General features: G+C 40.3%; 3 protein-coding genes across 4 annotated transcripts in view; 1 reads left to right on the forward strand and 2 right to left on the reverse strand.

The window, feature by feature from the left end:
* The window catches only part of iqsec3a (IQ motif and Sec7 domain ArfGEF 3a), a 94739-nt gene extending 81004 nt beyond the window's left edge, over positions 1 to 13735 (reverse strand). Inside the window, exon 1 of one of the 2 annotated variants that reach the window (XM_019273482.2) lies at positions 12680 to 13726. In XM_019273482.2, coding sequence (XP_019129027.2) covers positions 12680 to 13563 — 884 coding nt within the window. In that variant the 5' untranslated portion in view covers positions 13564 to 13726. Of the gene's footprint in view, positions 1 to 12679 lie in introns of both variants that reach the window. The other variant, XM_019273483.2, reaches the window with a different exon arrangement.
* The window catches only part of LOC104928802 (E3 ubiquitin-protein ligase TRIM38), an 899066-nt gene that overhangs the window by 246636 nt on the left and 625688 nt on the right, over positions 1 to 26742 (forward strand). The gene's annotated exons all lie outside the window — the stretch shown is intronic.
* Positions 22685 to 26072, reverse strand: LOC109140259 (troponin I, slow skeletal muscle). The gene is made up of 8 exons (XM_019266575.2): positions 25950 to 26072; positions 25387 to 25396; positions 25158 to 25199; positions 24610 to 24651; positions 23958 to 24089; positions 23774 to 23863; positions 23242 to 23424; positions 22685 to 23103 (listed from the first exon to the last, which is right to left on the reverse strand). The coding sequence occupies exons 3-8, from the start codon at positions 25176 to 25178 to the stop codon at positions 23002 to 23004; spliced, it is 570 nt and encodes a 189-aa protein (XP_019122120.1). The 5' UTR covers positions 25179 to 25199; positions 25387 to 25396; positions 25950 to 26072; the 3' UTR covers positions 22685 to 23001.

Consider the following 26742-nt stretch of genomic DNA (forward strand, 5'->3'; position numbering starts at 1 on the left):
GCGTTGTTTGATCAATGCGGGTTGCCCAAGATTAAACTGAACTCGCATGACCTCCTTTCTGATCTTCCACACCAATGACTCAGCTCCCCTCATGGTCTAAACTCATAATACCACCTATAAAAAATCTATAAGCTTTTATAAGCTCTTCCACACGCTGGGTCTGTTTGAGTCAGACTGTAATCTGCACACCACGGTTTCATTGTATTTTGTTTTAACTTCTTGTGCCTAATGTGATTGTCGATGCGCTCCTCCTCGTGTTGAATTCAGCTTAACTGTGTCAATAGCTCCCGGGCTGATTCAACCCGGCTCAAGGCGGAAAAAGATCTGTGCACGGTGAAGTGATACAATTTGAAGCATGGAAGAGAACGAGAGAACGAGAGAGGGTGGGGGGATCAAAGCTCGCAATAATTGATGGATTAGTTTTCACAGACCATTTCCTTGGCAGTCAGGGAAGAAAATAACTGTGAACATGCTTGCTCATTGAAATAACATAATATGTGGTATTAGATTCTGCCCCTGAAGACCAAACATGGTAAACACAAATACAATTGACCGTGGAGGAAGCAAACATATTCATAATAGTAGCAGGGCTGAAACATGGCTGCTTGGTTAAAAGGAGATTTTTGAGTTTGTTGTCATTAATCCATTTATGTTTGTTTTGATGCAATATTTTAGAATAAATTAATTTCAGAGTAAAAGTCAAGAAAAACGTACATGTATGTCTATACAGCGATAATCTCAACCCTCAGTTTAATTTACTACCCTCTTAAGTCATTAAGGACAAAAATGTCCGCTTCCAAAAAACTGCATAAAAACTTTACAAATTAATATTTTCTATTCTTTCTGCATAAATCTCTTAAACATTTTCCGCTCTGCTCAAAACTACCATCATTAAATCATTTTTAAAAATTGCCCAAATGGAAAAAATGTCCATAGTGAGTGTTAATACATGTTTCACACCTAGAAGAAGGTAAAAACAAGAACAAGTTACCTACATCTGCATCTAGGGTTGTAAAATTTTCAAGGTTAGAAACTTTCCATGGGAATTAACAGGAATTTATCTGCATTAACCGGAATAAAACATGAATTTACAAAATTGAAGGTTGGCCCGTAATAGGGAAATATAGTTTGGGGGATATTTATTTTAACATAATCTTGACTAAAACAACCAGATTTCATACCCGCACACTTGAAGATCTATATTATTCCCCTATTGATTGTTAAAGACTAGCCACACATCTGAGCCTGTGCGCTACATAAAATAAGTTTTGATGATATTATGGGGTAAATATATTTGATCTATGGAATTAACTTGCAAATATCACATGATAACACAGTAGATAGCTAGCTGATAAGTTAGATGCTAAATAAGACCATTTATGAGGCTATCATGATGCTAGCCTACCCCCAATGACTAAATTACCATCCATTTCTAGTTAATTCCCATAAATTCCCATAATTCGCATGGAAAGTTTCTGGGAAAGGTTCTGGCGGAAATGTTCCAACCCTATCTGCAACATCAAGATCATCACAACTCTTAAGATTAATTTAGGTCAGCTAATATATATTAGCCTTTATGCATTCCACAAGTCAACTCGTCTCATAGCAGTATTGGTACAGCCACTTTGATGGTGTTAAATAAAAAGACACTCAAAATGTGTTTGTAATACTTCACGTCCATTTGGCAAATTGGCAGTCGCTGTAAGTGCTAGTTTATCACTTTGTTTTACTGGCTGTAAGTGTGTAAGGCTTTCAGAGAGAAATAAATTCAACACACATACCCGGGGCTTCGCGTTGGTGGGTTAAAATTCTGTATTAAACATGATTGCGCAGTGGATTATTGGCCAAAATATATCCATGAACTCTCTTTGGAGCACGAGTACACACACACACAGACAGTGGACTTGTCTTGTCAGTCTGTGAAACTAATGTTAAAGTTAGATAAAGCAGCCAAAGTGCAGATTTGGGGTGTCCTATCAGAAACTAACAAGCAGTTAACATACAGTGTCACACAGTGCGTATACCCAGAGCCTGGGTATACCCAAACCCAACCCATTGGTTGGGTTAAAATGATGTATGAAATATGATTGCGCAGTGGATTATGAGCCAAAATATGAACTTTCTTTTATGAGCAAGAGTAGACACACACACACAGATACATGCCTCAAAATTCAATCCAGAGAGTCTACTATATCAATTTCTTTACACACACACACACACACACACACACACACACACACACACAGTGAATTTTAAAAAAGCTTCTTGAAAGGTTTACGTCATTACGGGCCTTCCCAGGTGGCTTAGTTCACCTCCTGCAACTGAAACTTAAGAGAAGTGGAGACGGACGAGAGAGCAAGACCACTTTTCCCAAGAGGAAAGGCAAACAAAGGAGGAAGATAAAACAATTCGTCCTTGTGTTCGATCCCTTAAAAAATATATATATATATAACTGACAGTGCCAGGAGAGCTGCAACGATTCACACTTTATCTATCTCATAGTGGCTTTCGTGATTCCACTGCAGCACTTGACAGTTACAGATACGATATCGTTTCACTTCATCATGCTGCATCACGTCTGAACACCTCCTGAGATCACAGTTATCACGCGTTAACTGCTGATGACCTGGACTTCAGAGCAGAACAGGAAAAAAACAACAAAGGGTAATAATGTTTGTGAGGACTGAAGATTTTATTTGGGAGTTTTGATGTAATCCCCTAAATAATGAAAAAATAAATGGACTTCTTTCTAGGCTCTCGAACATTTTACACTCTTTTTCAACTCAGCTCCCAACTGTTGGTCTCCCTTCAAGAAAACTTAAAAGAGAAGCCTTTTGACGGAGGAGGAAAACAAGCAGAGAGGAGCTGAGAGCTGAGCCCGGAGGGGGAAGAACAGGAGTGAACCGCTTCCTGGTGCTCGCTTGTCAAAGAGAGCGCCGTCAGCTGAAGGGGTTGAAGACTGACACTGAGTTGGATTTATTTCTACCGGACAAGTTTGTGTTAAAAAAAAAAAAAAAAAGTTCATATGTTGGCCAAATTTTTAGCAGCCCAGCAAGTAGAGAAGAAGGAGCAGTAAAATGTTGCAATTGTCATTTCCAGTAAGTGCACAGTGTCCGTACACAAATGGACATTTATCACAGCAGCCACTGAGTAAACGAAGGTGTTTCCGTCTCAAGCACGAGAAAATTTATCAGACAGAATGAGAATAAAAGGTTATTAAACTGATATTGCCATTATTCAGACTCCGGTTTTGCCAGTTGCATCCTCCACTTTGTGCTGCTCTTCATTCTGCACACTATCTTGAGCCGGCTCTTGTACGTTTGGTCTGAAACCGGGGTTAGAAACATATTTTTTTACAAGACGGGAACATCTATAAAGGATAAAATTTCTACTAGCAGCAGAAAAATATGAAAGCATGCTTCCTGCTTTTGAAAAGCAGAATTTTTTTTTTTCCCCTACTGTTTTCATCTGATCTCCAGCTGGTGCCTCCACCATTCAACAGTTTTTAGCGGCTCATATCGAGCATCACGCTTACACTGTGCTGCTGCAGGGCCATCTGCTGAATACTTGGCAGTGGGTCAATTTTCACAGATATTTGCGATGCTTCATGCTAACGCTTGACAGCTATCAAACTGATGTGGCTGTCATATATGACCCAGGGTTTGGGCTGATGGGGAAAATCCCATCACCCAGTTTAGCAGCAGCAGCTAGTATCTTATTTTTATTTATATGTTCAGGGAGGTAGGGAAGTAGAAAAATCATCAGCTCCTCCTACTGGCACCTGATGATGTAATCCTGGCATCATAGGGTTGACAGACAGGGTGTTGATGATATAACGACAATGCAAGGGAAGGGGCAAGATGCTTTTATGGTCATCTGAGTGTGAAAATGTTTTGAAAACCCAAATGCTTATTAAATATAACGAGGTGAGGCACCAGCAAGGCGCATATACACACGAAATCAGTTAGTCATTTCTACCTGTGGCCTCCAGGAAAAGAGTAAATTCTGCACTCAACCAAGCATTTAATGCAAGGTAACAACCCCTCCTGTATATTATTACACATTAAAAAACTGCAGGAAAGCAAACACATGTATTTTAAAAGTTGTATATCATATATATGAAAGAAAGTAATTGGATGTAGGAATGTGTGTCCACAGGTGTGAAGAATGTAAATGAATGATCAATATTAGTGTACATTAGTAGCCAAGCGGATGTATCTCCTTTTTTTTCCTCTTGCACGGTACAAGTAATCATGGTTGAGCCTCGGCTGAGGCTTTGTGAGATGTGTTGAAAAGACCAGGAAAGCCGATTCGACATGCTGTGCCTGTTCCGATCAACCCTGCAATGCCTCGCAGCCTTTAGGTGGATGGCTTTGAACATTACTCTGGGTCGTAAAGTTAACCATACTTGACATTTCCCTAGGCAAGTGTGCGCCTGTGCATGGGTGTGTGTTTGTTTAAGTATACAGTGTAACAGCAGACATGGAGATTAGGTCGGATAGAGAGAAATGGGCAATAAATTAAATGACAGTTTATCACATATCCATATGTAGCCTGTAAACTATAAATAGTAGAAACTTTGCTGTTGCAGCATGAGCCAAAGCTGAACAATTAATCTTTTTTAATCAGTGACAGAGTGCAATTTTTCAATCACAAGAGCCATTATAAGGTACATAATTAACGTGTCTGAAGATGTAAATGTCACCAGTAAATTTAAAGTCATTTTACTCAGCTGTATTAACTTAATTAACCTTAAATTGTGAGTTTCTCACGTATTCTTTCTCTCTTTTTGACTCTATATTTGGATATTTTGTATCCTCTTCGATGTTTAAAGAAATAAGGAATGAACTATGAGTCTCTTTCATAAAAGACCAATGGACCGGTGTTGTCTTGTACATAAAACTAGTGAAAGAACAGTCGATGGACAAAGATGTCTGAATCAGCCAGCTAAACTTCCAAGCATATCATGTCACCGTTTTAAACTTTTCACCTTAAGAGCTTGAAATTGCAACATATCTTTGCGGTACAATTATCATCTGTTATACTACAGTGACCACAAATAATGTTTAATTTATAGAAAATACAAAAATAAGTCCAAAAATCACTGATCAAACTAAATAACCTCAAAACGTTCGGCCCATAATTTAACCGCTCGCCTAACCCTCGTTGGATACACGCACATAGATGCACACTAGTAGACATGGTGAAAAGCAATTAGGATTGTCTGAGGGATTTTCAGCATTAAGCTCCCAGGAGGTGAAATCTCTACGACAGATGGGGTAAACATTTGTCCATAACTGCACATGGATCCTACTTCCAAAGATCCCTTTTCCCTGTGCTACACAGAGAAGTCATTAGCTCACTGACCAAAAGTCGGCATTATCTGCCCTTGAGGGATCCCACCATCTTAGAAAAACAAACACTGGAGTAACACACTTTTACATTCATAATCATAATATTGGAGTGTTAGTTTCTGGGCAACACATTCGTTTCATTATAACACCACATATGTTAGCGACTGCTAACTGCCGGCTAATCGCATATGTGTTAAAAGATACGTGTAATGCATTATGCAGCGATTGGAAGAGTGTGATATGAGGGGTGTACTATCACACTTAACACACCTACACACATTATCGCTTTTTTATTACTTCCGCAAAAGTGTTGTTGTTACACTCTGTAGGCAGCTGTCACTCTTTGAAATATGCAAAATATAGCATGTGACATAATAAAACTCAATATTTTCTTTTTACATTTCTATCAGAGTGATAATTTTAAAGAAAAACTACATGACAACACTGTCTTTTCCACTCTGAAATATGCATTGCATACTAATGTCACACACACTCTCCTGATTGCTCATTAGGCTTACTGTTCATTTGCATGAAGGACTGAAATTCATCAGTCAGATGCATAATTTACCTCCAACCATGCCAGCGCCACGTGACTAAAAACATATTCAAATCGTATGCACAGCCGTAATGCAGTATTTTACATATAAAAGATGATGTCATCCAAGGCATCTGGAAGTGTCAAGGACGAGGATGACACGTCTGTCTTTTCAGTGAGGCATCAAGTCAGGCATCTTGCCCAAGTGACAGAGGGCTGCCAGTTGGGGAGTCATGTTTAAAAGAAAAAATCATGGTGGTGCCAAGCTTTGTCATTTTGATTGATTTTGAATCAGAGGCAGAGGACACTGAAAAGAAACTGCATTGTAGCCAAGTTATGAAGAAAATGGGGCGACGGGCTTCTCAGTATTAAATTATTCTGTTCTATTCTTTAATCTGTCTAATTATTTAGCCCGTCTGTCATTCTGTTTATGTACCTTTTGTACATAATAATCTCCCCCTCTAGTTTTCTACAACAAATTTGTGGCAACCTAAAAAAGCAGTCAAAATATACCAGTGTATATCAGTCAAAAGCTTCTCGCTAGCACTGACACACATTATTGGGAAATAGATCCACAGAAATCCATTTTTATTTTGCTTTATCACTGAGACCAAAAAAGCTGTTTGAAAGTGTTTCATGAGGAAGTTTATAGCTTTTAATTTCAATATAAGCTTTTTAGAATAAATATGTGGTCTGAGTTTGTCAGACCACCATCAGACCGGGCAACTGAGGCGACAGGAATGGAGAAGGTTAGTTGGACATCAATCATGACCCCTAGGTTTCTTGCTACCCTGGTGGGGGTGAGATATGGGAAGCCCATTTTGATGATGATGTCCATTTAAATCATTTGCAAAGATATGAGTAGCTCAAGTGGATTTATTTGTACTCTGTAGTCAGTATAACAATGGTCATATGTTGATATTTCTATATTGGATCAAACCAATACGTCAGACCAACTCAAGTGTTAAGTAATCCAAAGCCAAAGTAAGTTACATCCTTGATTACCATACATTGAATGAAAAAGACAGAAAATCATCCTATATATCATCTTACAACAGCTGTTCTCATCCTTTTAACGCCCCAACGCAATCTTTAACACACACATACGGCTGGATTACCCGCAACTGGGACTGTCTTTGCTCAACTTGTGCATGAAAACAGCTAATATTCTACCAGGGAGTCAGGAATCAACCGGCAGCTATGTCCTCTGAGAAATGAAGCAATTTAAAAGCACTACGCACCAAATGTGATATTCATGATTTGGATTCCAGCAGCAGCCAAGCCAAGCCACCCCTGTCATAACCGAGCAGACGTGATTCCCATTCAGACCGAGGGGAGGGGGAGCGAAGTAAAGAACTGAAAGGAGGTTCCAACTCTCAAGTAATGGTGGCAGGTTAGGGAAATACAGAAAGGAGGACAGAGAGAGAGAGAGAGCAAGACAAGTATAGCATGGACCAATATGTCCATTTGAACTCATTTATCATCCAGCCATCTACTTCTCTCTCAATCCCTCCCATTCATTGTTGTCTTGGAGAGGCAGTGGTACTTTTCTTTTATGCTCCAGGGACAGGAAACCACTCGGAGTACTGAGCTACACTGATTGTTACAGTTTGTTGTGCCAGTGTCTTTAAGATAACGTTGTCTGAAAGATGAAATGTGTCACTATGGTTACATGTAAATTCATTTGTGCTACTCAAAGCTAGGGTTGCAAGGGGTGGAAAATTTCCAGAAACTTTCTATGGGAAGTTAAGCTGGGTAATTTTGGAAATATTATTCCAAATCAGAAACTTTTCATGGGAATTAACTGGAAATGAGTGGTAAATTAGTAACTGACTTCACTTTGTCATCCATGGGCTCAAATGTGTGGCCTCAATAGCCCTGCTATATAACAAGTTAAGATTATGCTAAAATATATTTTCCCCAACTGTATTTAAGTTCCCTGTTAAGTTTAGAAACTTAACAGGAAAGTAGAGTTTATATTTGGAGGAAGTAATTTTAATTTTAAGTAAATAGTTTACCCCAAACACAATTTACGTAGTTAACCTTAAGCAATCTTATATTGTCCTACACAAAATCTTCATACCTCAAATGGTAATAGGCATTCCAAAACTACTTAGCTGCACTAATTAATATCTTTTTAAAACAGACAATGGATCAAATTGTTGGTGTTTTAGCGTCTTTCAGCTGGTTGTTTTGGTTTTCAGGCCTGCCACTTTACTTTTCCGACTGACTCTCATTAACCGCCAGGATAAGGAAGAATGATCTCCTTGGTTAAAAGGGAGAGAAAGAACTACTTGGTTAAGGTTTGTGAAGGATTTTTAAACAGTCATGGTTAAACAAACCAAAGCTAACAAACTGTGTGTCTCAGTCAAGGCCAGACACTTTGTATAAGGTAATTTGAATACCTTATAAGCATTTGAATAAATATCCGATACTGTACAGCTATGGGCTATTGGAGTTTAATCTTGTGTTGGTTGCACATTGCACCCACAAAGTAAAACGTAAATATATTATTTAGAGAAAATGCTCATAATTAAGTCAAGGATAAGATAAGGACCTGGAGATCAAGGCCAGAGTGGCCTCAGAGGGTTAGCATAGATGGTGGAGAATGTGCAGGAAAAGCTCCAGGCTCATTGATCTGAGAGCATCAGAAGAAGGGGAGACTGCAGCATCCAGCAGGGACACTCCACAATATATGTATGAGTGTGTGTGTTGAAATCCCCATATTTAAGTGCTATCTGCACATCCCACTGCCTGTGCCTGTCTCTGCAATAAGAGGAATAAACTCTCATTGCAGAGACAGGCACAGGCAGTAGATGGCATATGAGATGGCATGCATACTGCGCTCTGGTTGGTACAAGGCCAGTAGGAGGAAAATGAGGGCATGGTGGGCGCAGAGGAGAGTCTCAGCCAATGCGGAAAAACATGTTGCCAGGTGGCATGTGGCATGTTAGGATTTGTGTGCATTAGTGAGTGTTTTGTGTGTAAGAGCAGGACCTTAATATATCTGCAGGAGTGTGTGGGAGGCAGGGAAGCAGCAGAGAAGCACCCGGAGCTATATGAGAACCCTGGGATTTCCACCTCAGGCAACAGGATTGCTGCCTATCAGACACACACACACACACCTCTATGCACTCCACCTTGCCTGAGCTTGTTTCTCACCCCTCTCGACTCCCTCCAGAACACATGGTCCAACCATCACACTCTCATTTTAACACACACTTGGCAGCCCCGAAGCATACACAAGGAACCAAAAGGACAGGGTGGACTGAACACTCCAGCCTAGCCAAGAGATGGAGATGGGTTAAGTGGCGAAGAGCCTGATGGTAAGAGGATGAGACTGAATACTGATCCAGACTGCAGAGGTGGTGACTGTAGCATACGCTGCTGATTAAAGGAATGAATAACAGAAAGGTGGGCAGGGGATGGAAATGGTGGAGTAGAATAAATGTAAAAATACACGGGGAGTTTAGATGAAGAGGAGAAGAGACAAGGACAGTCAAGGAGGGAGGAGGACTAATGAGGTAAGGTGGACGAAGGTGTCATTTGTAGGCTGGGAACCAGGAGTCAAAGACGAGGAGAATACGAACAATGAAAGCTGAGAGTGGGTGGCACAGCTGACAGAGAGAGGAGGAAGATAGAAGAGGAGACAGGACTGCTGAAGGCTTCCCTCACATCGCACATGCGGGCCCCTCAAGAATCCTTCTCAGACTGAGTAACACAATTGCAACACTTCAGATTCTCCGTCTTAGAGGTCTGAGCTCATACCAGAGCAGAAGTCTGCTAGAGATGGGGGGATGGAAGCAACTTTTTAAAATCACATTTACTGAAGGCAGCCTCGGTTTGAATTTCTTCGAATGATGCCACCGGATGAGGAATGCATAACGTGCGAGTGAGCATCTAATTTTTCATTTAAAGCTTTGCGAATTGATTCTCTGCTCGCTTTCAATCAAGTAAAAACACTGATGAGCTGCGGGAACAGTGGTTAAGTGGGAAATCTAGTACATCCCCGTATTAAGGGATTAGTTGTTTACTAACTTGCTTCCTTACAAGAACCTACGCATGTTATTCCCAGCCCCGTGATACTTGGCATGAATTATGGGAGGTGACGTTCGGTTATTCCTTTCACTGAACCAACTCCTGCAAGAGTTAACAGCAAGCTACACCTGTGTCTTCCCTTTACCTGAGAAATAAATCATCAAACCTTAAACAGTATCCTGTGATTGTACCTTTGCTTTTTACTATCGAGGGATGTGAGAACAACCTGAAGAACTTGGACCTTGGATAGCTACTTTTTTATAAATCTGTTAGCAACGACCAATCTAATAAGCTCTGAAGCTTGTCGGTATACACATTTTATTTAAGGATGTGAGACTCAACCTTATGTTTAAAGAAAAGTTTGACATTTTGGGAAATATCGCTTTATCGCTAAGTTAATTGAAGCTTTTTAGCTGATTTTACAAATAACAAAATTCACCTACTAACACCTTTAAAGCTATCTAAGTAACCCAATATAACTTAAAGGTCCTGTGTGTAGAATTTAGTTGCATCTAGTGGTGTTTGTTAGTTTGTTTGTTTTGGGCTACTGTAGAAACATGGCCTTTTAACATGGCAGCCTCAATAGAAGAGGACCCACTCCCACTGTAAATATAAAAGGATTATATGTCATTTTCAGGTGATTATTCAAGCATGAAATCTTAGTCATGAATATTGTACTGAGTGAGTATGTATTTCTTCGACATCGGAGAGGTGTAAATTTCTTCATCTAACTCTGGGTAAGGAAGGAAATAATCGTAACTCCCGCAGATGTCGGTTCAGTAACAGTAGCTGCAAAGCAAAGTATCACGAGGCTTGGAATAACGTGGATAAATATACAGACACGTTAACGCACAACGCTTATTAGTAAGTTTGTGACACGTCCCTGTCATCCACTCGTTAATAGAAATGTATCTGCGGCACTGACAGCACAGCGATACAGCATCTTGTCCGTCCGATGGATCAATGCTATGAGTGGAAATTACAATGCGCCTTCACGTCTCCTGCCTTTCATGTATCACTGCTTTTACATTTAGGATAAGAAAGTGTACAGTACGCACACTCTCTCACTGTCATTCTGCAAATCAACCCGCTTATTGAATCCCCCTCTGACATTTATTTTGTCCAACTCATATCTTGTGGGTTTCTGGACCAATAAATGCTATGCATGTACACTATTCCTGACCTGCACTCTTTTGGAATTATGTCTTAATGGCACGATGAATCAATCTGGATTAACAGAAACAATGCAAACGCAGCCGAGTGGAACAGATGGGGCTCAGTGCAGTGCATTTGTGTGTGCAACTGTGTGCGGCCCTGGCAGAGGCAATTCATGTGACCTTGATAGTGGCAAAGAACAGTCAGCACTCGGTGCTGTTCTGAAGCACATAGAGTGCAAATAAAAAAATGGATTTCATGTTTCATTGTTCTGAAACAATGAATCAAAGTGGATTTAATGTAGTTTTTTGAGGGGTTTTTTTGTCTGATCAAAAACTCTGTGTGCATGCTCCTCTGCAGTAGGTCTTGGGAAGGCTTGTGAGGGTAAATGCATGCAGCGAAATACAAGGAGATCATGGAGGAAAAGCTGATCTGCAAGAAAGCTGCAACTTCATGGAAGATTTGTTTTCCAGCAAGGGTAAAGACAACAATGTTGACGTCCTGGGGTGGCTGAATCAGAGTCAAGATCGCAATCTGATGGAGAAATTGTGGCTGGGAATAAATAGACTGAATAACAGCATATGTCACTTATTAAACGCATATTAGTAACCCTGAAGATGCTCTAAGTCTGATTTATAAGCGCTCATGTCTTTCTGTCTTTGCTTTTAGACACGTTCCTCTGAGTGTAACATCATTCAGCTGGTGTCTTAATGAGGAACAAGCTGTTAGTCCGTGTCACTGAACCTCAATCGCAGGTGTTTCTTCTTTTTAAGCATGTGAAAGTGCTGACATTTGTCCCAAAGTCAGAGTCGGTGCTTTGCTTGTTTTAAAATGTATCTTTACAACAGAAACCTTTTAAAGAATACTTATTATTTAGGTGTGGAAACACACGAAGGACAGCAAAATGACCGAAAGAGTCACCTAAAGTCCCACTGAGTAGTGTCAGTCTAGCTCGGTGCAGAATTAACAAACCACCACTGTTAAAACGCCAGCCTGGGTCCCTGAAATCAATATCCATTAGGCATGCAATTGATTTAACAGGGCAACAATAGTGAATAATGAGAAAATACAGGAGGAGCCTGAATTACCTGTCAGAAAATTAAGCCTCAGCTTATCAGGGGATGTGAAGTTAATCCAAGACAAATTGTGTATATGGCTGCGGTGTGTATTCTCTCCAGTAACTTCCCTGGAAAATGTTTCCAGGATTACAGCTGACACCCTTGAGGATGTCACATTGTCTTGTGGCCAAAATACATTGGCTTTATTTAGACGAGGAGATCTGCCAAGAGTACACAGCGAAAAAAAATAGCCATCTTATTAGGGTCAGTGCATGTGAGTCTTTTATGTGTTTTATGAGACAGCTGGGTGAAAAGATGTCACTGTGCGGTTTTAGCATTTGAATAAAAGGTCATGTTGGGAAAGACAACGCTGTTATGGTGATTTACAGAAATCCAGAAGCTCATCTACATGAATTATAAAAAGATTCCTGTTTGTTTTGTCTGGAGAAAAAAAATCAGTCCTCATAATTTACCAAATCTCTCTCCATGATGGAGCTTGTGTTTTGTTTTGTATTGCACACAGCATGAGAGCTACTTACTCCGCTTTCCTGGCCAATCCAACTGAGCGGCAGAGAGCGGTGGGTGTCTGCGGAACCAGAGACTTGCAGCAGGGGCTCCTCTTGCCTTCCTCCACGGAGTCCGGGCCGGCTTGGCTCGCTTTTGGTGACTGCGGCGAGGTGGGGACGAGCTGCAGCTGCTGCGGGTGATGGGAGGACGGCACAGGAGGGGTCTGATGCTGTTGAGGCTGGGCCGATAGACCCGGAATCTGCTGCTGATGCTGCTGCTGATGCTGCTGCTGATGCTGCTGCTGATGCTGCTGCTGATGCTGATGCTGATGCTGCTGCTGATGCTGCTGCGGTGGCGGCGGCTGCTGCTGCTGCTGCTGCGCCTGCTGGCCGAGGTGAGCCGCAGCTTTGTTGCTCCCCGGGTGCTGATGGAGGTGGGTCGGCGCCTGGGGACTTGCGCTGCGGTGGGTCGGGTGGTGGTGGTGGTGGTGATGTTGAGGAGGCTGCTGGACGTAGTGATGGGGGTCCCGCAACTGTCGGTTCTCTCCTATCAGGTCCTCCACCTTTCGCTCGAGTTCGTCGATGCGTTGGCGCTGCGTCTGGATCAGGCTTTGCTGGTTCTGGACGATAGTGGTGAGCTCCTTCAGGTAAAGAACGGCTTTCATTGGATTATCCAGCAGGCTCTCCATTACTGACTGTAGCTGTGGCCGTGTGCCCGGCTGTGTTGACTTCTTCCTCTGCTGATTCTGGCGCTGCAAACCGTCGATGAGGCCTCTGAACAGTGCGTAACCGGGATGATCTGGCGGCCGTCTGACGCGTCTACGCTCTGCTGTGGTTGGGTAGTCTCTCTCTCTCTCTCTCTCTCTCTCTCTCTCTCTCCCTGAAATGGTGCTGATGCAAGGAGAGGGGATCAGCATGAGCGGAGAGAGGAGGCGGAGCCGTAGTGGACCGGTGATGTCAACACGAAGGGGAAACAGGGAAGCCGTTTTGCACGTTGTATGAGTAAATTCACAGTTTTTGCAGACTAATTCTTAGAAAAATGAATCATTAAAGAAGGTATCATCACTACTACTAACTAACTAAATAAATATGCATCACAGATTCAGTTCTGGGGAACCTTGAAACAGTGAAACATGCTTAAATGAAACATTAATAATGACTTTATTTGCCAATAATTAAAATTGATTTTCTTGGGCTGGGTCACAATTGACCAAGACCATATGGCATTAAGTTTATAAGGGTTAAGGGGGCTCTATTTACAGAATAAGGCAGAAACTGAATATAATATGTTTTCATAAGTGTATAATATCCAGAAAATAAGAACTGTTATGTTTTTGGTGCCTTTTATATCTACAGAGTCTAAAAGTTGAACTTGTTTCTTCCTGCCACAGTAGCCCGGGATCGACAAACTAAACATCAGCTCTAGACCTGATCAGTAACCACAAAATCCTACACATCAGTTCTTTAAGCATTGCTTTATCACAGTAGATAGACTCTTTCGATACGGTCTACCCCCCAGAATCTTGTGAAATTTGCTTCTGGTGTTCTAGATGTGAATTAAAAGAGCTAAAGCTCAGGAAGACGCTATCCTCCTCATGAATCTGTGATTAGAATCGCTCGTGGTGCTCTTTTTGTCACACAGCAGCCTTTGTGCGTTGGATGGTAACTTTTTTTTGAGGGGGGGATGTTGCCCTGCAGGGTTGGAAACGGATGGCATGGTGAAGAATGTAATAGCTTCCTCCTAATGCTGCTCATTTAGAAGCACAGTATGAAGATGATTTGATGAAATGTGGATCTTTTTTTTTTTTTTTTTACAGAGTAGATGTAGGGTCTCTTCAACATATTCACCATTTTCTCTTGGCGTGCAAACAAATCATAAAGTTTAGGTTGAAAAAAAAAACTCTATGTCTGCCATGGTGCGATAGCAGTGTGAATTTTAGCAAATGGGATCAAGGAAAGGAGGCTGCTTTTCAGTCTGTGCTTCGGTATCTCTAACTTTACCAAAGGGGAAATAAAAAGCAAGTCAACCAGACAGATAGCATGCAAGCAGAGCAAGGAAAGGAAATGGGTTTTAGGTTTACAGAGATGATCCCTCCTGATACAGACTAAAGTGATATCTCACCGGGAGGATGCTCGGCTGTTGTGGTCACTGTAGTGTGATGCTTGTGAGGTTTGCATTCAGTTGTTGCATTGCAAATATGCAGGAATGTTTGCTTCTCATTAGCCTGTTGTCCAATGAATAGTGTTTTTATGTTTAACAGGCCTTTGTGTTTGTGTTTTGACATACGTTTTCCTTTTAGATCAACTTGGCATTATAAAGCGTTCTGTCACTTTTGTTGAAGTCCTAATTGTTTATTCGTGATCAGGCTTTCTGAAATCCAAAGGGCGTCCACATTCAGCATGAGTAAATTACTGTTAATTAGTGTCAAAGTCTAATGAAGCAATGGACAGCCTGCCAAATTCATTCAGAGCAGGAGTGACATTAATGACATGCTGTGATTAATGCTCGTTGTTTTTGTGAGAACAGAGAAAGAAAACTGAAATAGACTTGTGTATTTATTTCGTCCCGACAAAGACGCTGTTAAAAGTTTCATGGAACTTTTTTTAAAACAGCTCAGAGGGAATATAAATATCGTATGACCTTGAGACAGTGAAATATTAGGACCACAGTGGTGAGCCAGTGTGGGTGCAGCCAGGTCCCTCCCTCCATATGGCTGCTTTACAAGCTGCATGAAGTGAAAAATGGCTTGCGCACCCGACCAGCGACACATGGCTGGACAGAGACAAAAACGAGCTTTGCAGTGGGATTGTAAAAATGGGAAAAGGTGCACGCCGTGACTTTGGTACTGGGGTGACATCTGCAAGGTCCAGACTTTGCTGGAAGAAGGGCAACCCATCTTCAATACCAATTACCTTACAGATGAGTCTGAAGCCTGAGAGGGTCAAACATCCTTCTGAAATGACAAGGACCGGGCAAAAAATGTGATAATCAGGTTTCACCAAAGTTATCCTCTGACTACCATCGAAGTTTGCACCATATCTAATGGCAATCTATCAAACAGTTGAGATATTTAACCAAAATCCATCCCACTTCACTAAAATCCTGATGGTGCTCATGCAAATGTCGGGATCAGCAAAGTCAGTAGGATTCTCTTCTGGGGACCATGAATGCACCAAATTTCATGGCAATCCATCCAATAGTTCCAGTAGATATAGATGGTGGTGGATCGACCAAAAGACTGATGGTTCCAGTTTCCTAGAACTGTGCCACATGACTACAAAATGACACAAAGATTACACAAAGTAGAAACTTTTAATTTCACATTTAAAACCTCTACAGCTATCTAGAGGTCATTGATATTCAAATTACCATTTCAAATACCTCTCTCCTGAAAGAGATAAGTTTGAAAGTTGGTTGGCAGTGTTAAAGTTTTGCCCCATCTTCAGATCTCCATAACTTTTAATTTCAAAACTGTGTTATATCAATATAGGCTTACTCCCCAGAGTGCTGGGGTAAGTTGAAAAGTAGACCAGCTGTGTTCTCTCTCATTATTCAACAGTGTTTGATGCCGAGTCTATCACGTACAATCTGACTGCACTCAACCCAAAGAAACATTCAGAGAAAACAGAAAGTTTCCTTTCCGAACAAAGAATGTCTGGAACAAACAAGGACTCCAGCTTTTGTTCAGAATAGCCACGGCACTCAGCACCTATTTTTAAGATTTCCATTTGAAGTGGTCGCTCTCATTCATTCTATTACTACTGCATTTAGAGTGATTTCTAACTTTCTCCAGACTAAGCAATAAAAGAAAACTGCTCTATTCTTCAGCTCTTTTGGGGGCAATGTTTCTCATTATTATTGATAAATGGTCTGTTGCATGCACTCGACTTGACTTGGAATATGAGAGATTTTAGGCCCTAAAATGACTCTTTGGTTATGGATGTGTTATGTGTCATTACAATCTCTTTGGCATAAAAAAGACACAATGATCAAGTGAAGATTTATCAAAATGAAGCTGTCATCGTTGTCTTTTACTCATGAATGATGCCAAAGAGTTTGAGCAAGTTCATGTAGTTAAAAAACCTTTAGGGAAAAGTTGAAACCTGATGCAAAGGAGAGAGGAATTTGACATTTTCCCAAGGACTTTGGAGCATTAACGACACTAAGAGATAACAGCAGATGACACGATAAAGCAATTAATGTCAGGTAGAGATTAATTACCTGCAACGCTACACTTCATTACTGACACTCTGCAGTGGTGTCAGTCGAGACAAGCAAGTCAGCAAGTTATTGATATCACGAGCATCTGGTAAGAGCAGCACTTTAAATGATTTGTTTTTAAGTGGCAACAAGGATTGTTTCATGTATTTACACAGCATGCAGCTGTCTTCATATAACATTTAAAGGGTTTTTTTTTAATCCCACCACGAATATAATTGTCGGATAAATTTGGTTTCTGAAGGTCATCTTTTAAGATAATCAAGACTGAGTGTGGCCGCTGTGTGGCACAGCGGTGCTAAATGAAAATGTCAGCATGCTATTATCATTACAATGTCAATGCTAATATGCTGATGACCATCTAATGTCAAAGTTAGTATGCTAATTACTGTACTAAACACACATCAGAAGCTGTTGTTGTCATTTTAGCAAATACTGGTCATGATAAACAAAAGTATTGGACAACTGAATTTTTTACCAGATGAGGATGATGGCAGTGGTTTATATTTGTATTTGAACTCAAATTTCATGACAATCCATCCAGTAGTTCTTGACACATCTCACTTGTATTTACTTACTTATTTAAATCTGGGATCATTAGCCATTAGGGTTTATCCTCTTGGATGGGATCACGAATGTCTGTGCCAATCCATCAAGTAGAGGTTGAGATATTACATTGTCTAAATGAAAACCTTGACCTGCTGGTGAAGTTAGATATAAGGTCAAAGGATCAATATTATTGCAATTTGTCTAAAGGGGAACATGAATACTTGCACCAGATTTCATGGCAGTCCATCGAACAGGTGCTGAGATCTTTCACTCTGATTAAAAAATGTCAAACTCTTAGTGGTTCTAGATGATAAGTTGGATCAGCAATGTTACATCAAAGGTGCGTACACGACAAACTTAAATAAATGGAATAAGAAGCAACAAAACCACAAAGACTTCTTGAAGATTTGGACAACAGTAGCATGCATAGTGTATGGTACTGTTTATGCAAACCTGTATCTACACGGTTGCACTTTTCCAACGTCTTCCATGGTGGTAAATTCAAACAGTACTCAGACAGGCTGATCACACAGTTGCTCCAAGGAGACCTGAGGCAACTTAGGATAAGCTGAGCAGTTTTCTCACTTTGGGTCATGCAGGCAGATTTGATTTTTAATATTTAGTTTCCACAGAAATTGCCAGTATTTGCCATAACATGCAGACTTGGGGGAATGCTGGCAGTTCATTTCTAAATATCCCATTGTGAAAATAGGACAAACATGGAGAATTTAAGTTGTTCCCTGGAGCTTTTAAATCATTTAGAAAAACAAGGACAAAAACACAAAAGAAAGCCAACATCCTAGTTCTCCCTCTGTTAATGTCCCTTTCAAGGACACAGAGAAAATATAGATTTAAGATTTCTGTATTCTTAAGTTGAATACGAGATCTGATTTCTACTACATATTTGTTTGCAGCCCTTTTGAAAGCTTCCACCTGATTAAAGCAAGGAGAATCTTTAATGTCCGCATCTTGTTGACCCCTGACCAGCTTTGGTGTCCAAAACCAATACCCATCAGCCCCCCTTTCCCTCCATATTGGCTCAGAGATCAATAATGAGAAGGGAGCGGAGCCACAAGCACCTATTTTAGATTAACTGTAACAATTAGAGGTGATGGCTGTAGAAATGTAGATGGTGCAGTGCTGGGATTAAGATGCACATTGGCTGCAAGCTTGTGGATATCGACTTTCTTCCTTCCTCTTTGCAGGTTCCCTCTAGCATTGTTCTTTGAGGAGAATACACTGTATAAGATGAACAAAGAAAGACCAAAGCACGTCACAGGTAGGCGGGATGAGGTATGACCTGCCGTGAGCCTGATGAAGCTGATGAAACATCCCCGAAACAGCTTTTATATGTGAGAAAGACACAAACAGAGAAAATACTTCAATGTGAAAAGAGCCTCTCACTCTGGTCCACTTAATGTATCACCTCTTAAATGTTTGACCTCATTCTAGTCCAGAAGACATTTTAGAAAATTCATTGTCGCCTTTAATTTAAAGCTAATCAATATTTTCATTTTCATAATGGACCAAAAGACAATTTATAACGTGAAAGACGTCGATGGGAGTGAAGAACCCACAGAGATTTATCAACAATCAACAGTTTATCAGCTGCAGTTCCCCTCAGGTCTACAGAGCGTTTTAGCATCTTTCAGCGAATTGTTTTGGTTTTACAGCCACTTTATTGTTTTTGTTTGTTTTTTTAATCTTGTTTGCAATCACCACCTACTATTTTGGTGAACACAGTGGAGCAATTAGCTGATAAATGGACAGATATTTCCCTCAGGAGTTGATTGAAAATAAATGAAATGAATGTTGGTTCTTGAAGTGTAAACGGGCAACTGTTACGCTAACACATTAGTCATTAAAAACTTTGCAAAGTTAAAGGTATATATTAGTGTTGCCATTCTATGTGTTCTCAGTTCAGCTAAAGTCTCAATGCATTTACTAAAGATTTTCTACATATAAGAAGCCGTTATAATATAGATATTCAAATATGAGGGGTGCTGATGCATCACTACAAATAAACTGAAAGCTCAGCTATACAATAGATGAAACGAGTCTGGTTCATTAAGCAACTTGTCATTTCAGTTCAAGTGAGGTGAAGTTCACCGTCAACCTTTTAGTTGGGTCGAATGGATTAGCACTGAATAGCAAATGTGTGTCTGCATCATTTTGTTTCCAGTCATTTTTGTCTGCTGCGGCTTGTGAACGTTTCATTGAGGTTGAAACGAGATTCACCTCTCACTCCGAATCCAATTAACACTTTCTGACTGAGGGGAGCATAGTGTGTGTGTGTGTGTGTGTGTGTGTGTGTGTGTGTGTGTGTTCCTTTCTGTTTAAACCCTTGAATCCACCAGTCTGTCTAAAAGCTCTTTTTCTATGCCGTTACCTCCAAATATAGACAAACGTTTTGAAAGGAGAAGCAGGATTTGCCTCAAGCTGCTTATTTGACACATCGCAATATAAAGCGGTGTACACAAAATGTACAGGAGCTAGTTAGTGCACCACAAGCCCAGAGGTCACAGAAATGGGTTTGTCACAGGAAGGGAGACGTGAAAGTGGAGAAGTAAATGAATACATTTCTCTGGTGCCTTTTTGTAAAACAATCCATTTGTAGTGATTATTCCTGCTCCACGTCATTCTTTCTCCACAAACTACAAAAACAAAGGATGTTGACAGGTTCAAGAGTATAAACTTGGTGAGGTACAACTTCCCTGTAACTGCACTTCAGTATCATCTTCAGATGCCCCTCCAAATGTTCTCATGTTCCCACAACAGAAAGAGAATCATATTCTTAAAATTAAGCTTCATGAACTTGATTTAATTAAATGAAAACACAAATTAAGAAGCTTAGTCACATAACTCTGAAAGAAAAGAGAAAAAGGCAAACAACTATGCGTATTGGGAAGATATCTGTAAGTTATGACTGCAGAAAAATATGACTTTCTTTCCCACCCTTACTTTCCTTCTGTTTCCAGAACAGACCTCTCATAGTGTTGCAGCCATGTCCACCTTTTGTTATCCATTTCTTCAAACTGTTCAATAGCCTGCCTCAGGTGTATTAAGCTGCTGCTGTCTGCACCTGGTCTGCCCTGTTCTTTGAGTCTGCCTCCAGGTTGCAGGCTATTAGCTTGTTAATTGACCACAGTGTGGAGAAAAGTGCCTTTAATTCAACTGATTCTGCCTGTGTTTCTTGTTTTTGGTTGCTCTGCCTTCTTGCCATGAGCTACTTCCAGATGTCGATTGAAAAGAAAATCACTTTTTTTGTTGCTGAAAGAGAAGTGCTTACAAAAAGGAAAACCGGCACCATGTTTGCACCTTAAATTTGCCTCAGAGTACCACTTACCTGTAGACTAATTCAGATTTTGGCACATTTATCTCACTGAAGGACATTTTGACAAGACACATGACCGCTTGTGTACACAATATTAGCGGCTTCAAGAGCTGAGCCTGAGGCTCCCTGTCACAGGCCAGTCTGTCTAATCACCAGGCCACCCTCTGTTACTGTCAAATATATTCCAATATTGTCAACCCTCCAGTCCCTGCAGCAATAAATACACTGCTCGTGCTGCATGTAGAAGATTAATGACATCAATCACACTTCCTCATCAGGCCACACACATACACACTGCAAACATTGTAATCTGCTTCGGTGTTTTCTTTGCAGACTAAGGCTCATTTTTCTTTTCCTTTGGGTTATTCCGTGAGTGAAATGAACTGGTGCTGTGTAGAGCCACAGCGGTAATTATTTATTGTTAGGCTCCGCTTTCTTCAATCTTACAACTTGTAGAAATGTATTTTCTCCTGGAAGAGAGAACAACAACAGGGAGATTCTTTAAGTTTTTTTCAAGGCGTGTTTTATTTGTGTAGCACAAGATCACAAATCATTGATCCGAGTAGACATCGAGCATCTTCCAGGTGCCTCCGAAACAAGAACCACACAAAGTCCTCTCTAGCACAAACACCTGAAAGTGGATAGACCACACACTTTACCCCTTTTTTTTTGTAATATTTACAGCAGTATATATACTGTATTACTCTGATTATGGGCTGCCACCAAGTGGCGCTGACAGCAAAGCACACGCTTGCATGCCATAAGCAATAGCGACTCCAGTGTCATGACCTTTTTGTGTTCAACAGTCACCATGTGGCGCTGATATGAACGAACTCTGGAAAGCACATCTGGAACATTTGTCCTATGTGAAGGTTGCTCTCATCGGTGCCTATTTATAGTTACAGAGTGTGCATCAAGACCTGGGTTGCTTTTCATTATCAGCTTGCTAAACCTGAGTGCAAGAGGTTGAACACATACAGTAAGGACACATACTTCGGAGGCTGATGCTCGGGAGAATGTGACCTTCTCACCATCCATACTTCACACAATTATCTGAGAGTTATCCTGCATGCTGTGTGAGTTGACTTTGACATGTCAGTTATATATCAGCTGTTTAAACACACCTTTCCATGACCAGCCCTTGAAAACCTACAGTACACCAACTGATGTGTTCTTCCACGAGTCTTGAAGCTATTGTTGGTGTTACTGTCACGCTTGAAATAACAATAGCTGGGCCAGTCAACCCACTGACACACACAGAAAAAGCACATGCATGCATGCAATGTGTAGGATAACAATGCCAACGGGTTTTGCTCTCCAGCTCAAGATTTGCTTTCATAGGCTAAGAGTTATGGAGGACAATCACCATGGCTAAAAATACTCGAGCCAGGTCTTCTAGAGTCTCCAACGATCTACTGGAAAGTCTCCATGGTTTATTTCTATCATCAAACTCTGAATATAACTTATCAAGAAGCCCCTACATTAAACTACAAAATAAATTAGCCCTTTTTAATTACTTTGGAAAAGATTAAAGTCTGAAAAGTAAGGAGAGGATTATTCTGTTGATCACTGGCGGTTATTATCAAGATTGGAGTCTAATTTTCTTTTGAATTTTAATTAGCTCATTACTTGTTTGTTCAAAATTAAATTTTAGTTTTATCTCCTATGCAAAGATTGTTACAATATGGTAAAAGAAACTTGCAATTTCAACTTTAAATGAGCTCTTCCACTTCTTTTACGGATGTGTCTGGAAGATCTATTTAAACATTGTGACACTGAGTTTAGGTAGGTAACACCTGTTGTGCCCCCCTCCCCCATCTTTCCTTTATTTAATCCATCATGAGTCAAGATGCTTTCCATTCTCTTACATGCCGCACATAAACCAATGGCTGCCAGTGAAATGAAACATGATAAAGTCAAGTACAGACATGGAACATCAAAGACTGAAGCAGTGTCTGTTTATTAATATCCACTTTAATTGACTTAATATGTCATAACAAAACAAATGTTCTTTGGTAATAATTAAAAAAAAAAAAACAATGGGTCTTATCTTTAAGTGCTTTGAGTCATTGCACAGAAAATGGCTAACAAGCAAATGGAGGCACTGCTGATGTGGGGTTACACATGCTTATCACCTAATGCTTAACTTCTACAGCTTTCAAGTCATTCATATTCAGATAAGTATTCCATGTTTCTGTCTACACCTCCTCTTCCCTGCTTTTAGTTGACCAGCTTCGTGATTTGCAGCACACCTCACTGTCCTCCGCCGCCTGTGTCGAACATCTTCTTGCGGCCCTCCATGCCTGACATGGCCTCCACGTTCTTACGCCAATCACCCACTTCGGAAGTGAGCACCTGGGGTTGAACAAAGAAATTTAAAATATAAGTTAAAAGATCATCTCCCCTGAAACAAAGTTGTATGCATATTGAGAAATCCTCAAGGAGTTTGGAGACTATCAGACTCAAGGAGTAAATGTTTGGGAGTGGTGATACCTTGTCCTGTTTGACATCCTCCTTCTTCACAGACTTGAGGTTGGCTCTGAGATCCATGGAGCCCTTGTGTTTGGAGCCCAGGAGAGCTCTCATCATCTCATCTGCAGACACCCTCACCTTCCTCAGTGCAGGCTTTTTGAACTTGCCTCCAAGGTCCTGCACCTTCAGCTTTAGCTCATGGATCTAAAATATACGACAGGCAATCTATGAAGTGCAACACAAATGCTTCTGGGAACTTTGTTTTTTCTATAAATATGCTTAGACTGAAGTATTAAATACTTTAAGGATAATGATATTTCCTATATGGACTATAGACATGCAGTATGTTCTGGCTTTGAACTCAAAGTACAGTGGTGTTCGTCGAAAAAGTTCAAGCAAACTTTCAACAAGTCAATCACTTCTTTTGGCTCCAGGCTTTAATCTCAGATTTTTAGCAAAAGGAGGAAACTTTTCTATCTTTCATTTTAAAATATTGACCGGACTGTGCAAGATGATACAAAGACTGTTGCTGCTGGAGGCGGATCAGACTTACATCTTTGTTGTGTTTGCTGACTTTGTATTCACAGTCGTATCTCTCCTCATCCACAACATCAATTTTTGAATGAAGTTGTTTGCATATTTTCTGAAGGAGGAGAAAAGAGAGATTTATTATTACTTATATGAGCTTGTTATATAACTCATACATTCTCTGCAGTAGAAAAAGCTGCTCTTCTTACTTGTAGCTCGTCCAGTGATAATCCAGACAGTTGCAAAGGGGGCAACTTCTCTCCGAGATAGCGCACTTTCTCTTCCTCCCTCTCCTGCGTCTCCCTCTCCAAATCCTCACAGGCTCTTGTGAGGAGAAGCATCTGATTGGACAGATAGCAATCAAATTTGACCAGGGAAATTCAAAGAAACCCAAAAAGTTGGCCTAAAGTGAATCATCATCTCTTGGTTTTTCAGCCTATAGCAATGATTCCCAACCAGGGGTATGTCCTCAGTTGCCAGGTGGTCCGTGCAAAGATTGTGGAGTAGCTCAACTGATTTGAAAAAAAATCTAAATTACATTTTAATTGGAAAAAATGTCCACATATTGAGTCAGCTGTAACCACTGTGTTGCAGTCGACAGTGCATGAAACCTATTCAGCGAGCGAGCAGAGGTTTAAATGGTTTCTTAAAAGTAAAGGATAAATGGCTTCTGCCACTCCAGGCAGTAGTATTACAAATGCTCAAACTGACCTCAACTTAACAGTTTCATTGTATGAAAACACCACAATAGTTTTATATAATAATTATAGTTAATAATCAATTCATGGGTGGTGTTGATAGAGTTCATCTGACAGGGCTGTGGGACTACATCAAACCAAGAAAAAGTTTATCATTACTTACCTTGAGGGAGAGTTTGCGCGAAGCCGAAATCTTCGACTTCGGCTGTGGAAAAAATGATTTGTCAGTATTAATTCACAACCCAACAGGCTGTTATATTTCAATGATCATTAATCAAACAGTTACTGGGAATATTCAGGTTGGTAAATGGCCACATACATGAAGATGATGGAGAACATTAGGCCCTTTGTTGCAGTATAATATTATAAACTACAGAAGATTGAATTGCATCAACATCTTTCAGCTAAAAGTGAGCATAATGAACTTTCATGGCTTTTATTTTAGAATCACCCTGAGATGTTCCATCACTGTTCCATATAAAGTCAAAAAATGTTTGGAAAGACTCATGAGTGTCCAACTCGACAACACTTACTCTAGCTGCATGTTAAAAGATAATGCTTTATTATTAGGATGAAGTCAAGGGTAAAGCTCTGTGATGCTGATAACAACTCTGACAGATAACCACTGCCATATCTTTGGCGTATGCATAAGGACAATGTGTCCCCTCTCCATGCATGGAGGATTTACACTGTGGAATATAGCTGTCTCACCTTATCCCCTTTGGGATTCATGGCTCCGGGTCTGTTGGGCTCCTGAAACCCCAAACAGAGACAAATGAGGGTGATGATGCTATAGTCAGTCGTAATTAAGGTTATATTAGAGCATTAAAACAGATTTATTTATGTAAGGGGAATACAGCTTTACTGTAATCAAGAGCGGGCAATTGCATAAATATAAACCATGACGGTAGCATTCAGGGATTAAGGTGGATTTTCTTACCTCACTTCAACTATAATCACAAACACACATGAGAGAAACACAGGTGTGTATTAGAACAGTTTAGGTTGATTATAACATAATGAACCACAATGTAATTTGACCCATCAAGGCGCCACATAGCAAACAGTCCTCAGTATCCTTTGACAAGAGGATTAAAGCAAGGACATGACAAGAATAATAAGCTCCACTATATTCAGCATCCCCTCTGTTAGTTTTTTGTTGTATGACTGACACCTCAACAGATTTGTTAAACATCTCTCTGTCTGACTAAAAAGAGAACCCCTGACAGCAAAACAAATCCTCTCATTAAAACTGACATATTTTATGTTAATTCGATAAACACCATTATAAGACTCGTAAAACGTTGTCCTGTTGTGTATAATAAGTTAATTCAATGATTGTTTCTAACAACTGAAGGTCAGACAAAGAGTCTTTTCTTCTCTCTTTCTAAACCAGAATAAAGATAATGGCAAATAATTTCGCAAAACAAAGCTAGAAACAGACTAAAATGCAGGTAATTGACTAAAAGTTGCCTTAACACAATTAAACGATGGTTGTTTTACCTGTGAATGGTTGTCTGCAGAGTCAAACAGCGGCTGTTAAAGACAATGGGCAGCTTTTTATGTGAGCAGTGTGGCGCGTGGACAGCAGATATAACGTCTGGTCTCAAGAATGCATTGGCATTGGACCAAGCATTAAATATCACCTCCCCTGACACTGCGACAACACCAGGGGAGTGTAATAATAAATCATGAGCATTACCTTAATGGTATTGTCCTGATATCTCCTTGTGTTACATTAAATAATCTTATTGAACCTTATAACAGTAGGAGGAATATGAATAATCACAAATATCAGCACTGTTGTATCTTTTCACATTTAGGATTTCAACTTAAAGGAAAAGTATGAAATTTTGGAATATTATATATGTTTCCTCTCTTGCCATGAAAGAATATATATAGTTTATGTATATATATGTAGCTGGAGCCAGCAGCTGCTTAGCTTAGCTTAGCTTAGCTTAGCTTAGCACAATGACTGGAACTAGGGGGAAACAGCTAGCCTGGCTTTCTCTGAAGCTAACACAAGCTGCAGCACCTGTGAACATGTTGAAAATGTAAATTTGTAGTTTTAAGGAACTATTCCTGGCAAGGACCAGTTGCTTGGCAACTAGTAGTGACACCAGGAAGTTGCCATAATAACAGCAACCCAGAAATAGTTGTTGTTTTTACACTTTTTTTAGATCACACAAACAGTATATGGCATGATAATCAATGAGCTGTAGATAGATTTTTGTTATTTTTGGACAGAGGTAGCTAACTCTCAGAAAGAAAGCAAATAAAATGCACGGTAAACTCA

Source organism: Larimichthys crocea, chromosome XX (genome assembly GCF_000972845.2).
Source record: "Larimichthys crocea isolate SSNF chromosome XX, L_crocea_2.0, whole genome shotgun sequence".
Classification (NCBI taxonomy): domain Eukaryota; kingdom Metazoa; phylum Chordata; class Actinopteri; family Sciaenidae; genus Larimichthys; species Larimichthys crocea.